General features: G+C 46.3%; 1 protein-coding gene across 1 annotated transcript; it reads left to right on the forward strand.

Annotated features, from left to right (window-relative positions):
- The first annotated feature begins 3,346 nt into the window (after positions 1-3,346).
- On the forward strand, positions 3,347-7,723 carry LOC125509589 (cytochrome P450 84A1). The gene is made up of 2 exons (XM_048674589.2): positions 3,347-4,421; positions 6,717-7,723. Exons 1-2 carry the CDS (start codon positions 3,474-3,476, stop codon positions 7,383-7,385), a joined length of 1,617 nt encoding a protein of 538 aa, XP_048530546.2. The 5' UTR covers positions 3,347-3,473; the 3' UTR covers positions 7,386-7,723.
- The last annotated feature ends 7,469 nt before the right edge of the window (positions 7,724-15,192 follow it).

Consider the following 15,192-nt stretch of genomic DNA (forward strand, 5'->3'; position numbering starts at 1 on the left):
ATCACATATTCTAGGATCATAGCAGTTATAGCATAAAAATAAACTCTTAATTATGAAAAGAGAAATATAATAATACAATATTGTTGCCTCTAGGGCATATTTCCAACAAAATCCACACGCCAAGTTTTGCCATGAGAGTCTAGTATACCTAATATCCATACACTATTGCAGGATGGTCCAAACGCAACCAGTGGCGGAGCTAGCCCGTCCATGGAGCCGGGGCAAAATACAAAGGGGTGTGCTCCATAGGCATTTGCCCACAAAGACTGGTGATTAATTCTCAGTCTCTTAGTGTAATTTAATGGAGGTATTTGGGCAGAGCCCGGGCAGATGCCCAGGGTCGCCGGGAGGTGGCTCCGCCACTGAACGCAACAGTCCAATCAGAGACCATTCGACGAACTGTGTGTGATGCATTTATCGCACAGGGTGATGTAAAATAACTGTAAAAAATGATATGAAATGTTTGCTATGGCAGAGACATCAAACACGATCTAGATTGTAGCTGCGTGTGCGATGCGTGGCATACGGTTAGTCCAGGAGAACTGTTTGCGATGAGTCAGAACAACAGAAACGGGCAGCCATATCAAGGTATGTACGGTATACGACATACAATTCACTCGGATGAACTGTTTGCGATTAGGGAACGCAACAGAAACGGTTAGCGAGATTCTTGAAGACTCTATTGGGCCTCCAAGTGCAAAGGATCATAGGACAACAATAATTTCTCTCAAGTGGATCACCTAAGATTTATCAATTAGCTTGAAGTATAGGATGAAAGTGACCCATCTCAAACAATATTGCAATTAAATAGAAGTGGTTTTTTGTGTCCCCAACACACCGAATACAATTGTTAGTTCTATAGGTGCACTAGTTTGATGATGACATGATGATGTATCTGTAATATGGATTGTAGAAGTAGTTTTGTTAACGGGTTTGCTAGAGCACATCTAGATGTGCCATAAGTATTGCACATCTAATTTCTATGTCATTGATTTTATGCGAAGGTTCATGCGAGTATTTTCTCATTTCTTTTTGTTCCCTTTTTATGTTAACAGAGTCACTTAGATGTGCAATAACTAGGACACATCTAGATGTGACCAAGAGAAACCCTTTTGTTAATCTGGATAAATACGTACAAACCCTACAGTTTCAGGTCAAAAAAAACAAGGTAACACCTAACAAAAGTGAACAAAAACGATGTTGCAATGCTTGGAAACAAGGCCTAGGGTTCATACTTTCGCTAGTGCCAACCCTCAAGATCAATAACATAGTTAACACACATGATACGCCCTAAAAAGTGCAATAAAAAGTCACTCCCAAGTTTCTCTTTAAATCAGATCAAAGTAGGATGAGACCGCGTAGATGTATGAACGGCAGACCACCTCAAACTCACATTTCCAATATTAATCTATAGAACCACCCCAATGTCACCAATGTCACCATAGGCAACCCCCAAAATTATTCCACGACAACACCATATGTTCTTTATTGTTCTAATATATTATGCACAGAGTTACCCCAATATCACTACGGGACTCCGCAAATTGTACTAGATATGCATCATTTAATCTAATTGATCCCCATAAAGAAACTCATAGAAGGAGCAAAGATTCAATTCACTACAAAGACAATAAAATGGGGTAAATCACAAGTTGAACTTCATTAACAAAGTCCATGATAAAAATCATCATCAGAAGGAGCATGATGAAGAGAGAGAGAGAGAGAGAGAGAGAGAGAGAGAGAGGGAGGGAGGGAGGGAGAGAGAGATCACATAGCTACTAGTACATACCCTCACCCCCAAGGAAGGACTACTCACACATCACCATGAGAAGAGAGTAAGAGTCGTTGGTGACGGTGATGAAGATGGCGGAGATGTCCCCAACGGTGTTCTGGCGCCACCTGAGGAGAGGGAGAGAGCGCCCTCCTTCATCTTCTTCCTTGACATTCTCCCCTTGTTAGAGGGGTGTATTCCCCTCTGGTTTTGTGGCTATAGTGGTCTCGGGGGCGAGATCCTCCCTCGAGATTGGGTCTCTCTATTTCTTGCCTTCTGTTTTGATATGTTTTCTAACTCATTTCTCCATTTCTTAAAAATATTCGGAGATCTGTAACCCCGACTGGGCTAAAAATTTAAAGGCGGTTCAGAAACTTCCGGAGTTTTCTTGCGGCTTAAGGAGAATCCCCAACCGACTTCCACAACCTCCAGGCGGGTGGTCCACACGATCATGGGATGCATGGATGGGCCATGTGGATAGGGTCAAAAGAAACAATAAGCAAGTTTCATATCACAAAACTTGACAGAACAAGACCTAAAATATCAGGAGTAACAATGAAATCAAATGGTAGAAAAGTCGTTGCGGTTGGAGTAACGAAATCATAATGTTATTGTAAAGGAAAAAAATAATGAATTGATGGATGAATATTTCAAAGACGACATAATGTATCATAGAAAAAAAGATCAAATAAAGACTGCAACAATTTGTGATGGGAAAAATGATGGCATAAACTCATGCAGCGATGGAACGTGACGAATTGCTCAATTGACCTCATGAAAAGTAAAATAATTCCACATAAGGAAAAGAAATAGGGAAACAATGCGATCAAAGGATTGAAAGGAACAATGCAGATGACGCGAAAGAGAAGAGTATTGAACGGTCAAATTAGATCATGTGGACCAAGAAAGAAGGTGAACAGTAACATGGATAGCTCAAACAGGGTTGAAGACGTAGAAGAGCGGTTGCACGAAGTATTTGTACAAGATAAACATGTATACTGTCTCATATTGAGAGGGTTCCAAATTTGCAACTATTTTCCGGCCAATTTTAGGCAAAACAACTTTTCAGATCACGGCGCGGATCAACGGCTCTAGACGGATGCACATGTGCGTGCCCCTGGGATTGCGAGACCGGTAACATATGCAATATATGGAAAAGATATGTACTATTTGACTTTGACCTTTCATACCTGTAAAATAAAGATCCGATTTAATCTGGAATTTTTAGGCCGCCATAAATACTCCCTTCTCTCCGTGCTCATATAATTAGTAACTACTTAATTTGGTATTCACCAGCAAGCAAACAGTCAAGCTTTCGGAAAATCCATCTGATTGATTTAGAAAGAAATTTGTCTAAATCATCTTCTTTCTACTATACACCAGCCCTTCCCACTACCATTTGTACTCCTGATCCACCCCTTTCTCATGGCCCCAAAATAAAATAGGGTAAACAAGGGAAAGAAACGTTGAAAAATGTGATGCTGCGGATGCTATCAGCATACATGTCTCAACCTAATCTGGAGATCTCCCTGATCTCACCTACTCCTCCGCCCAAACTGTATATAAACCCGGCACCCTCCACTTTTCTCCTCAGCTCTACCCCAAGAGCGTTATAACACATCAACCTAAAACCCACACCGTCGAATCGAACACCCAAGAAAAGCCAAAAACAAGTTCGAGATTCTAGTTCGAGTATCTGTCAATGGCGGGTTTGGCCAAGACCGGCATGGAATGGCTCCAAGATCCACTGAGCTGGCTGTTCGTCGCCTCGGTGGTCTTCGTGGTGCTGCAGCGGCGCCGGCGGGGCAAGGCGCCGCCGTTTCCTCCCGGGCCGAATCAGCTGCCGATCGTCGGCAACATGTCGATGATGGACCAGCTGACCCACCGGGGCCTGGCGGCGCTGGCGAAGCAGTACGGCGGCCTTCTCCACCTCCGCCTCGGTAAGCTCCATGCCTTCGCCGTGTCGACGCCGGAGTACGCCCGGGAGGTGCTGCAGGCGCAGGACGGCGCCTTCTCCAACCGGCCGGCGACCATCGCCATCGCCTACCTCACCTACGACCGTGCCGACATGGCGTTCGCGCACTACGGGCCCTTCTGGCGCCAGATGCGCAAGCTGTGCGTGATGAAGCTCTTCAGCCGGCGCCGTCCGGAGACGTGGGTCGCCGTGCGCGACGAATCCGCGGCGCTCGTCCGCGCCGTGGCTCGGCGGAGCGGCGAGTCCGTGAACCTCGGCGAGCTCATATTCAACCTTACCAAGAACGTCATCTTCCGCGCCGCGTTCGGCGCGGGCGCCGCCGCGGACGGCGACGGCGGCAAGCAGGACGAGTTCATCGCCATCCTCCAGGAGTTCTCCAAGCTGTTCGGCGCGTTCAACATCGGCGACTTCTTCCCGTGGCTGAGCTGGGCGGACCCGCAGGGCATCAACGTGCGCCTCCGCGCCGCGCGCGCCGCCCTCGACGAGTTCATCGACAAGATCATCGACGAGCACATGGCGAGGGGTAAGAGCCCGGACGACGTCGACGCGGACATGGTGGACGACATGCTGGCGTTCCTCCCCGAGGCGAAGCCGAAGAAGGCCACCGGCGACGGCGGGGACGAGCTGCAGAGCACGCTCCGCCTCACGCGTGACAACATCAAGGCCATCATCATGGTACGTGAACCGAAGCTTCCGTTTTTACTCCGCTAATCAATTACTAGCGATGCTATTCCGCGCGCGCTGGAAAGATCGGTTTCCGACAGGCGCAAATCTTTCCTATTTTGGTTAATTGAGGGGGAAAAGTGCCACGCGCCCGGGCCCCCACCGTTGGAATCAGGGGGGAGAAAAAATTAGGATTGAGCGCTGTAGCGGTCGGTCGCGCAGGAGTAAAACCGACTAGCATATATGCGCACGAAAAACAGATCACCAACGCAATATTTCGCCAGATAATAATAAGCGGACAAAAAAAGGCAAGCGATTTTCTTTAGTACCTGGAAAAATCCAGAGTAGTAATTAAATGGTTTTGCCTTTTCTGCGGGGAAATGGTTTGTTTATCACTACGCGTGGTTGATTAATGCCTGGCGAGTGCAAGTGATATCGGACGAATATTATTACTCCCTCCGTTCACTTTTATAAGTCATTTCAGACAACTTAAATTAGGCTGTTTTGTACATTGTCTGAAATATTTTCAAGGTCTTATAAAAGTGAACAGAGGGAGTAAATAAGATACTCCTACTCCAGTAAGGTACTCCTATACGGCGATCGAGCTGTTTTGGAGATCAGTTTTTATCGTCCAAAAGTACTGCCATGCAAAAATATAAAATAAAATTAATATCATAGCAAAAAAAAAAGATCATGCAGATATCTCGATATATATGGCGATTAATGCACACGTCAATGTCCAGCACGTGGTGTAATAAACATCCGCTAGTCGCCTATACTGGTACTACCATGTTGGATGAAATTTCATCGAAATTCCAGCAAGTACTACTAATATATTTGTGGCCAGAATTGCTAAATCTCAGTTAATTGAGACTTACCCAAGTTTTAGTCCAAGCTATTTTCGTGTGATCTTACATGGGTATTCGTGCAAAAATTTAATTTTAATTTTTCTTTCTTCTTTTTATATGTTCAATCACTTGAACTTTTTGTTTTTGCTTTCCCACAAAAAAAAAGAACTTCTTTTTTTGCGGGGCTATCACTTGAACTTCTATCATATTTTCTCATAATTTGGCTCGAACTTGGAACTCAGATTCTGGTCATGTTACAGAAACAAAGAACATGACACAAACTAAGTTTTCGTTGGTGTCCAACATGCTCTGGAAATCAAATTCTAGAACCACGAAATTGCTCCCTTGAGCTTTCGTCCAACATTTTGCACCCTGAGCCGTAGCCGGGCAGACACCTCGCCTCAGAGCAGTAGAGACACGTGACGTGCACATTTTTCCCCCCCTCCGATCCAACCAACGAGGAAGTGGCGCCGTATACACTACGGGCAAGCTGCTTTCACGCATGAACCACCATGACGTAGTATACATACAATAGGGGTACGTTGGACCCTGCTAGTTATGTTTGTCTCCTTACGTACCGGAATGCCAACCCGCCCATCTTTATGACAACCTTACTATGCACCCAAGGCCAGATACCAATGCCAGATCCAGCACCAGAGCTGCCACTATATGTGTGGCCTTGTCGGAGCCCGGGGACCTATTTTGGTTTCATCGCGATCAAATCGGGGGCGCGGGCGGGCACACCTCGCCCATGTTTCATCATCCGGATCACGATCGGTGCCTGGATCTACTGTTGAAAGGTAGCGAGGCGCAGAAGCCGCGCCCATGCAGCCATTGCTGCTAGTAGTAATCTGCTGGTACTTTTCACTTCTCACTTGTTCATTCACGCCCACACGCGTCGTGCCCCTACATCATTTTTCAACCTCTACCAAAGAAAAACCAGGCGCTCAGAACCAAATCACGCACGAAAACTTCCAAGATTGGGGGCTCTGCGTCCGGCTTTTCATGGTGCGTCATTTTTTCACCTTATGTCACACGCGGATAAGCTTTGGCCGGCCGGCCGGCCGACTTGGTGTTGTAGTGCGTGTCTCCTTCCCAAGTGAAAAAGGCTCTCAGCCTCTGACCACAACGGCTTCCCTAACCTTTGCACCAGCCACTTCGTTTTCTTTACTTTCACGGTAGGAGTCCTCATGTTTAAGCCTCGGCCCTTCTGCGATTGAGTGCACGCCGAAAAGGAAAAAAGACCGCGACCTCGTAACTTCGGGACCGGCACAGCACTACGCGTGCAAAATTGGACACCTATGCTATTTTGTCCTACTGCTACTGTACGCATGCATGACACCTGTTTGCGATCCCATTTCATGTACTGTATGTGTCGTCTGTACTGTATATACGCATGTATGACACCTGTATGTGATCTCATTTCATAAACTGACCTGTTGACGTGGATGTGTGGCAGGATGTGATGTTTGGCGGGACTGAGACGGTGGCCTCGGCGATCGAGTGGGCCATGGCAGAGATGATGCACAGCCCGGACGACCTCCGTCGATTGCAGAAGGAGCTCGCTGACACGGTGGGTTTCGACCGGAATGTGGATGAGTCGGACCTCGACAAGCTCCCCTTCCTCAAGTGCGTCATCAAGGAGACGCTCCGGCTGCACCCGCCCATCCCGCTGCTCCTGCATGAGACCGCCGAGGACTGCGTCGTCGGGGGCTACGCCGTGCCCCGAGCCTCCCGCGTCATGATCAACGTCTTCGCCATCGGCCGCGACGCCAAGGCATGGAAGGATCCGGACACGTTCCGGCCGTCCCGGTTCGTGGCGGGGGAAGGGGAGGCTGCCGGGGTCGACTTCAAGGGCGGCTGCTTCGAGTTCCTCCCGTTCGGGTCTGGTCGCCGCTCATGCCCCGGGATGGCGCTCGGCCTGTACGCGCTGGAGCTCGCCGTCGCTCAGCTCGCCCACGGCTTCAGCTGGGCGCTACCTGACGGCATGAAGCCATCGGAGCTTGACATGAGCGACATCTTTGGCCTCACTGCGCCGCGCGCTACAAGGCTCTACGCCGTGCCCACACCCCGGCTCACCTGCCCCTTGGTCGCTGACGTTAATGTCGACGGCAGGCACCAGGCGTGATATCATACGCTTGATTGTGCGATCTATAGTATCTACCAGCTGCACAGGGTGAAGGTGTTTGGTCAGAGGTGGTGGTGGCGCCATTGCAAGAGTTTGGTGGTTTTCTCTTGCATTTTGTTGTTGTTTTTCTTTTCTTTTTTTGTCTTTTGAATTCTGATACTGCAGAACATAATAAGTGGATCTCCATGCTACCTGCGTGCATGCTTAGGTTACCATTAAGCATATGATGGTGTTCTATGGCTAAGAACACAAACTGTATAAAACCGTATTGTTTGAGACTTGTTGGGCCAAGATTCTGTAAATTTTCTTCGTATGACAATTTCTTTTAAGAACGCAAAGATTGGCCTCTTCTTTTTCTTATCTCATAAGCGTGATATGTTTGTTTGATGTGAAAATTTCGCATGGATTCGAACTCCACGCTTCTGCAATTTGCTTGGGTACTTCAAAGCCCGTCCGTCACCATTTTACAGCGCACTTTCTTGGATTTTTAGAACAATAATTGTGCATTTGCACAAAAATAATACTTCATTCATCTCTACTGTCAAAAACGTTCTTATATTATGAGACGGAGTGAATATATAATAGTAGCACACAACTACTCAACTATGTTTATCAATGCATATACTTCCATATAGCTAGTTATTCTTTATTAACGCCGAATATATATAGTTGACAGTAATGCAAATAACTAGTGTTATAGTGCAAGGACAAGATTAATTTAATCCTTAATTTAATAGTCGTCCTTCCACAGTTCGTACTGGATGATATTAAGTGTGATAATCTAGGCACTAATGTGGCTTGCGAGTACATGATTTGGTCACCAAACACAACAATATAGTTCGTAAGGAACATCTAGCTATCTGGTTTGTCCGGTAAAACAACCTTTTCCATATTTGTGGGTGAACTGATGGTATACCAACAAATAGTGCAACATTACTTTGGTACTCAAATAAGAAAGTTCAGCTGAACTGGTTAAGAAATGACTGTGTAAGAGCATCTCTAAAAAGACCTCGTATAATTCCGACCCGCATAACGCATTTATAGTTCGAGGATGAACTGTTTTGTGGGGCGAAATCGTGCGCTGCAGAATAGACCCCGTATAAGAAATTGCATAATTTGAAAAAAAATTCACAGGAGAAATTGCAGCCACACTGATCATTCATAGTTTACCACATACTACATGATCATACATACATTCTACTATTACTACTAGAGGGGGGTGGGGATCTGCGGGCTCGAGGCGGCTACCAAAATGGACGGGCTCGCGGCGAGCGAGGCCGAGACAGTGGAGGAGCTCAGTCCTCCTCGTCGGAGCTGACAAGGTCGACGTACTTCTCCCTCTGCTCCTCGTGGATGCGCCGCCACTCGTCGTCCTTGTCCTTCGCGGCGAGGTTGACCGCAACCGCCTGCTTGAAAAGGAGGTCTTCAAGCTCCTCGTCGTGACGGTGGCGCTTCTCATCCTCTCGCAAACTCCGTTCGGCAATGGCGGCCGCGACCGCGTCGACATCGCCGACGAAAGCTTCAGGCCCGACGACGCCTCAGCGCGCGATCTCCTCCGGCTCCTGCTCTACGGCGACAAGCTCGCCCTCCTCCGGCTGCTGCTTGACGGCGATGAGCTCCGCCCACTCCGTCTTCACGGGGAGAAGAGCCGCGCGGGAAGAGGAAGAGCTCGCGGCGGAGGAAGAGCCCGCAGCCGAGGAGTGACGCTGGCGGCTCGAAGGCCTTGGTTGGTCCACTTCTTGCCCGCGCGCTTCCTCGTGCCGTCCGCGCGGACACACCCCTCGCGCTCGGGGTCGCCGCCCCCGCCGGAGCTGCGGCCGGAGCTCCACATACGGCTCCACATGGTGGCTAGAGGCGAAAGTGGGCTCACTGGCGGTGAGAAATGCGAGGGATGGAGTGGGGAATTGCGGCGAAACGCGGCAGCGGGGAGATAGGGTTTCGACTCGTATCTGCCCCGCAAACCCATAGTTATACGGCTTTGCGGGTGAGGTTTGTGAAGGAAATATGCCCTAGAGGCAATAATAAAGTTATTATTTATTTTCTTATTTCATGTTAAATGTTTATTATTCATGCTAGAATTGTATTAATTGGAAACTTAGTACATGTGTGAATACATAGACAAAACAAAGTGTCCCTAGTATGTCTTTACTTGAGTAGAACGTTTATCAAAGATGGTTATGTTTCCTAACCATAGACATGTGTTGTCATTTGATGAATGGGATCACATCATTAGGAGAATGATGTGATGGACAAGACCCATTCGTTAGCTTAGCATTATGATCATTACAGTTTCATTGCTACTGCTTTCTTCATGACTTATACATGTTCCTCAGACTATGAGATTATGCAACTCCCGAATACCGGAGGAACACCTTTTGTGCTATCAAACGTCACAACGTAGGTGATTATAAAGATGATCTACATGTGTCTCCGATGGTGTTTGTTGAGTAGGCATAGATCGAGATTAGGATTTGTCACTCCGTGTATCGGAGAGGTATCTCTGGGTCCTCTCGGTAATGCACATCACTCTAAGCCTTGCAAGTATTGTGACTAATGAGTTAGTTGCGGGATGATGCATTAAGGAATGAGTAAAGAGACTTGCCGGTAACGAGATTGAACTAGGTATGAGGATACCGACGATCGAATCTCGGGCAAGTAACATACCGGTGACAAAGGGAACAACGTATGTTGTTATGCGGTTTGACCGATAAAGATCTTCGTAGAATATGTAGGAACCAATATGAGCATCCAGGTTCCGCTATTGGTTATTGACCGGAGATGAGTCTCGGTCATGTCTACATAGTTCTCGAACCCGTAGGGTCCGCACGCTTAACGTTCTGTGATGATCGGTATTATGAGTTTATGTGTTTTGATGTACCGAAGGTAGTTTGGAGCCCCGAATGTGATCACGGACATGACGAGGAGTCTCGAAATGGTCGAGACATAAATATTAATATATTGGACGGCTACATTCGGACACCGGAAGGGTTTCGGGTGACCTCGAAGAAAACCGGAGTGCCGGGGGGGGTTACCGGAACCCCCCGGGGACTAATGGGCCTTAATGGGCCCTAGTGGAGAGAGAGAGGGGCCGGCCAGGGCAGGCCGCGCACCCCTCCCCTTGAGTACGAATAGGACAAGGAAGGGGGGCGGTGCCCACCTTGCATTTCCCCTCTCCCACTTCTTCCTCCCCCCTCCTAGTGGGACTAGGAAAGGGGAGTCCTACTCCCACTAGGAGGGGGACTCCTCATCTTGGTGCGCCCTCCTAGGGCCGGCCAGCCTCCCCCCTTGATCCTTTATATACGGGGGCAGGGGCACCCCATGATAGACAAGTTGATCATTGATCTCTTAGCCGTGTGCGGTGCCCCCCTCCACCATAATCCACCTCGGTTATATCATAGCGGTGCTTAGGAGAAGCCCTGTTCCAGTAGCTTCATCAACATCGTCATCACGCCGTCGTGCTGACGGAACTCTCCCTCGAAGCTCTACTGGATCGTGAGTTCGTGGGACGTCACCGAGCTGAACGTCTGTAGATCGTGGAGGTGTCGTATGTTCGGTACTACGATCGGTCGATCGTGAAGACGTACGACTACATCAACCACGTTGTCATAACACTTCCGCTTACGGTCTACGAGGGTACGTGGACGACACTCTCCCCTCTCGTTGCTATGCATCACCATGATCTTGCGTGTGCGTAGGAAAAATTTTAAAATTACTGCATTCCCCAACAGAGGCATCCGAGCCAGGTTTATGCATAGATGTTATATGCACGAGTAGAACACAAAGGAGTTGTGGGCGTGGGTATATAAATATTGCTTGCCGTCACTAGTGAATTCTTGATTCAGCATCATTGTTGGATGAAGCGGCTCAGACTAACATTACGCATACGCTTACGCGAGACTGGTTCTTCCAACGTGCTTCGCACATAGGTGGCTAGTGGGTGTCTGTTTCTCCAACTTTAGTTGAATTGGATTCAATGAACATGGTTCTTTTTAAAGATCAAAAAGCAATCACTATACCGCGTTGTGGTTTTTGATGCGTAGGTAAGAACGGTTCTTGCTCAGCCCGTAGCAGCCACGTAATACTTGCAATAACAAAGTAGAGGACGTCTAACTTGTTTTTGCAGGGCATGTTGTGATGTGATATGGTCAAGACGTGATGAGATATAAATTATTGTATGAGAAGATCATGTTTTGTTAAAGTTGTCGTCAACTGGCAGGAGCCTTATGGTTGTCTCTTCATTGCATAAGATGCAAGCGCCATATAATTGCTTTACTTTATCGCTATGCGATAGCAATAGTTGGTTAGACGACCATGTGACGACACGTTGATAGAGATCAAGATGATGGAGATCATGGTGTCATGCCGGTGATGATAGAGATCATGACGGTGTTTTGGAGATGGAGATCAAAGGCACAAGATGATGATGGCCATATCATGTCACATATTTTGATTGCATGTGATGTTTATCCTTTATGTATCTTATTTTGCTTAGTTTGGCGGTAGCATTATAAGATGATCTCTCACTAAATTTCAAGGTATAAGTGTTCTCCTTGAGTATGCACCATTGCGACAGTTCGTCGTGCCGAGACACCACGTGATGATCGGGTGTGATAAGATCTACGTTCACATTTAATGCACACGCGGAATACTCGGGTTAAACTTGACGAGCCTAGCATATGCAGATATGGCCTCGAAACACTGGAGACCGAAAGGTCGAGCGTGAATCATATATTAGATATGATCAACATAGTGATGTTCACCATTGAAAACTACTCCATCTCACGTGATGATCGGACATGGTTTAGTTGATTTGGATCATGTGATCATTTAGATGACTAGAGGGATGTCTATCTAAGTGGGAGTTCTAAAGTAATATGATTAATTGAACTTTAATTTATCATGAACTTAGTCCTGATAGTATTTGCATAACTATGTTGTAGATAAATAGCTCATGATATAGCTCCTCGTTTATTTTTGATATGTTCCTAGAGAAAAACTATGTTGAAAGATGTTAGTAGCAATGATGCGGACTAGCTTCGTGATCTGAGGATTATCCTCAATGCTGCACAAAAATATTATGTCCTTGATGCACCACTAGGTGACAGACCTATTGCAGGAGCAGATGCAGAGTTATGAACGTTTGGTAAAGCTCGGTATGATGACTAATTGATAGTTTAGTGCACCATGCTTTACAGCTTAGAACCGGGAGTTCAAAAACGTTTTGAATGCCACGGATCATATAAGATGCTCCAAGAGCTGAATTTTGTATTTCAGACTCATGCCCGAGTCAAGAGGTATGAGACCTCTGACGAGTACTTTGCCTACAAGGTGGAGGAGAATAGCTCAACCAGTGAGCATGTGCTCAGATTGTCTGAGTACTACAATCGCTTGAATTAAGTGGGAGTTAATCTTCCAGATAAAAAGGTGATTGGCAGAGTTCTCTAGTCACTATCACCAAGTTACTGGAACTTCGTGATGAACTATAATATGCAAGGGATGACGAAAACGATTCTCGAGCTCTTCGTGATGCTGAAATCGACGAAGGTAGAAATCGAGAAAAGCATCAAATGTTGATGGTTGAAAAACCCACTAGTTTCAAGTAAAAGGGCAAGGGAAAGAAAGGGAACTGCAAGAAGAATGGCAAGCAAGTTGCCACGCCCATAAAGAAGCCCAAAGCTAGACCCAAGCCTGAAACTGAGTGCTTCTACTGCAAAAGAAATGGTCACTGGAAGTGGAACTGCCCTAGATACTTGGCGGATAAGAAGGATGACATAGTGAACAAAGGTATATTGGATATACATGTTATTGATGTTTACTTTACTAGTGTTTATAGCAACCCCTCAATATTTGATACTATTTTCAGTTGCTAAGAGTAGTGCTACCTCTTGAGCACTGCGTTGGATTTCCCCGAAGAGGAGAGGATGATGCAGCAAAGTAGCGTAAGTATTTCCCTCAGTTTTTGAGAACCAAGGTATCAATCCAGTAGGAGGCTACGCGCGAGTCCCTTGTACCTACACAAAAACAATAGCTCAATGCAACCAACGCGCTTAGGGGTTGTCAATACCTTCACGGTCACTTACGAAAGTGAGATCTGATAGAGATGACAAATAATATTTTTGGTATTTTTGGTATAGAGATGCAAAGTAAAAAGTAAAAGCAAAGTAAAAGCAAAGCAATAATAAAGTGATGGAGATTGATATGATGAGAAAGAGACCCGGGGGCCATAGGTTTCACTAGTGGCTTCTCTCAAGAGCATAAATATTCTACGGTGGGTGAACAAATTACTGTTGAGCAATTGACAGAATTGAGCATAGTTATGAGAATATCTAGGTATGAACATGTATATAGGCATCACGTCTGAGACAAGTAGACCGACTCCTGCCTGCATCTACTACTATTACTCCACTCATCGACCGCTATCCAGCATGCATCTAGAGTATTAAGTTAAAAATAGAGTAACGCCTTAAGCAAGATGACATGATGTAGAGGGATAGTTTCATGCAATATGATAAAAACCCCATCTTGTTATCCTCGATGGCAACAATACAATACGTGCCTTGCTGCCCCTTCTGTCACTAGGAAAGGACACCGCAAGATCGAACCCAAAGCTAAGCACTTCTCCCATGGCAAGAAAAACCAATCTAGTAGGCTAAACCAAACTGATAATTCAAAGAGACTTGCAAAGATAACCAATCATACATAAAAGAATTCAGAGAAGATTCAAATATTATTCATAGATAGACTTGATCATAAACCCACAATTCATCGGTCTCAACAAACACACCGCAAAAACAAGATTACATCGAATAGATCTCCACGAGAGAGGGGGAGAACATTGTATTGAGATCAAAAAAGAGAGAAGAAGCCATCTAGCTAGTAACTATGGACCCGTAGGTCTGAAATAAACTACTCACACTTCATCGGAGGGGCTTGGATGATGATGTAGATGCCCTCCGTGATCGATGCCCCCTCCGTCGGAGCTCCGGAACAGGCCCCAAGATGGGATCTCGTGGATACAGAAAGTTGCGGCGGTGGAATTAGGTTTTTGGCTCCGTCCCGGATCGTTTGGGGGTACGTAGGTATATATAGGAGGAAGAAGTACGTCGGTAGAGCTTCGAGGAGCCCACGAGGCAGGGGAGCGCGCCCTCCATCCTTGTGGCCACCTCGTGGCTTTCTTCATGGAGGGTCCAAGTCTCCTGGATCTTATCTGATGAGAAAATCATGTTTCTGAAGGTTTCATTCCGTTTGGACTCCGTTTGATATTTTGTTTCCCCGAAACACTGAAACAGGCAAAAAAAACAGCAATTCTGGGCTGGGCCTCCGGTTAATAGGTTAGTCCCAAAAATAATATTGTAGCGACCCGACCTCAAATGGTCAAGCCTCTGTGTATCTGTGCCATCCCTGGACCGGTATGCTGGAACACACAGTACATCAATGTATATATCAAAGTGCAATCACATGTATAAATAACGTAAAACTGATATATACCTCATAAGTGTCAGCGGAAACAAACATAAGGGTGTGGAGTCCATCAACGCCAATGGCAAGTTGAGTGTAGACCGTAACCCTACAACGTAACCCTTACTTGTTGTAGAAATTCCTGCAACATAAGACGTTGCAGCCCTGTAGGTCAGTACATTGAATGTATTGGCAAGTCACATCATAAGAATAATGCACCTATTTGTACATGCAATTTGGCTGGTGGAAAGCTCTAAGTTTAGTTTTTGCATAAAGCTAGTTTTCCCTAGAATAAAAGATATTATTCTACCACCACTGTATAGCATAGGATGAGTTGGTAAACCCAACT

Source organism: Triticum urartu, chromosome 1A, assembly GCF_056163025.1.
Source record: "Triticum urartu cultivar PI428250 chromosome 1A, HENAU_Tu73, whole genome shotgun sequence".
Classification (NCBI taxonomy): domain Eukaryota; kingdom Viridiplantae; phylum Streptophyta; class Magnoliopsida; order Poales; family Poaceae; genus Triticum; species Triticum urartu.

Excerpts from the sequence above, each read along its gene's own strand:
- LOC125509589 (XM_048674589.2), top strand. The coding sequence starts at position 3,474 with ATGGCGGGTTTGGCCAAGACCGGCATGGAATGGCTCCAAGATCCACTG. Across the intron at positions 4,422-6,716 it reads ACATCAAGGCCATCATCATG|GATGTGATGTTTGGCGGGAC; the intron begins GTACGTGAACCG and ends GATGTGTGGCAG.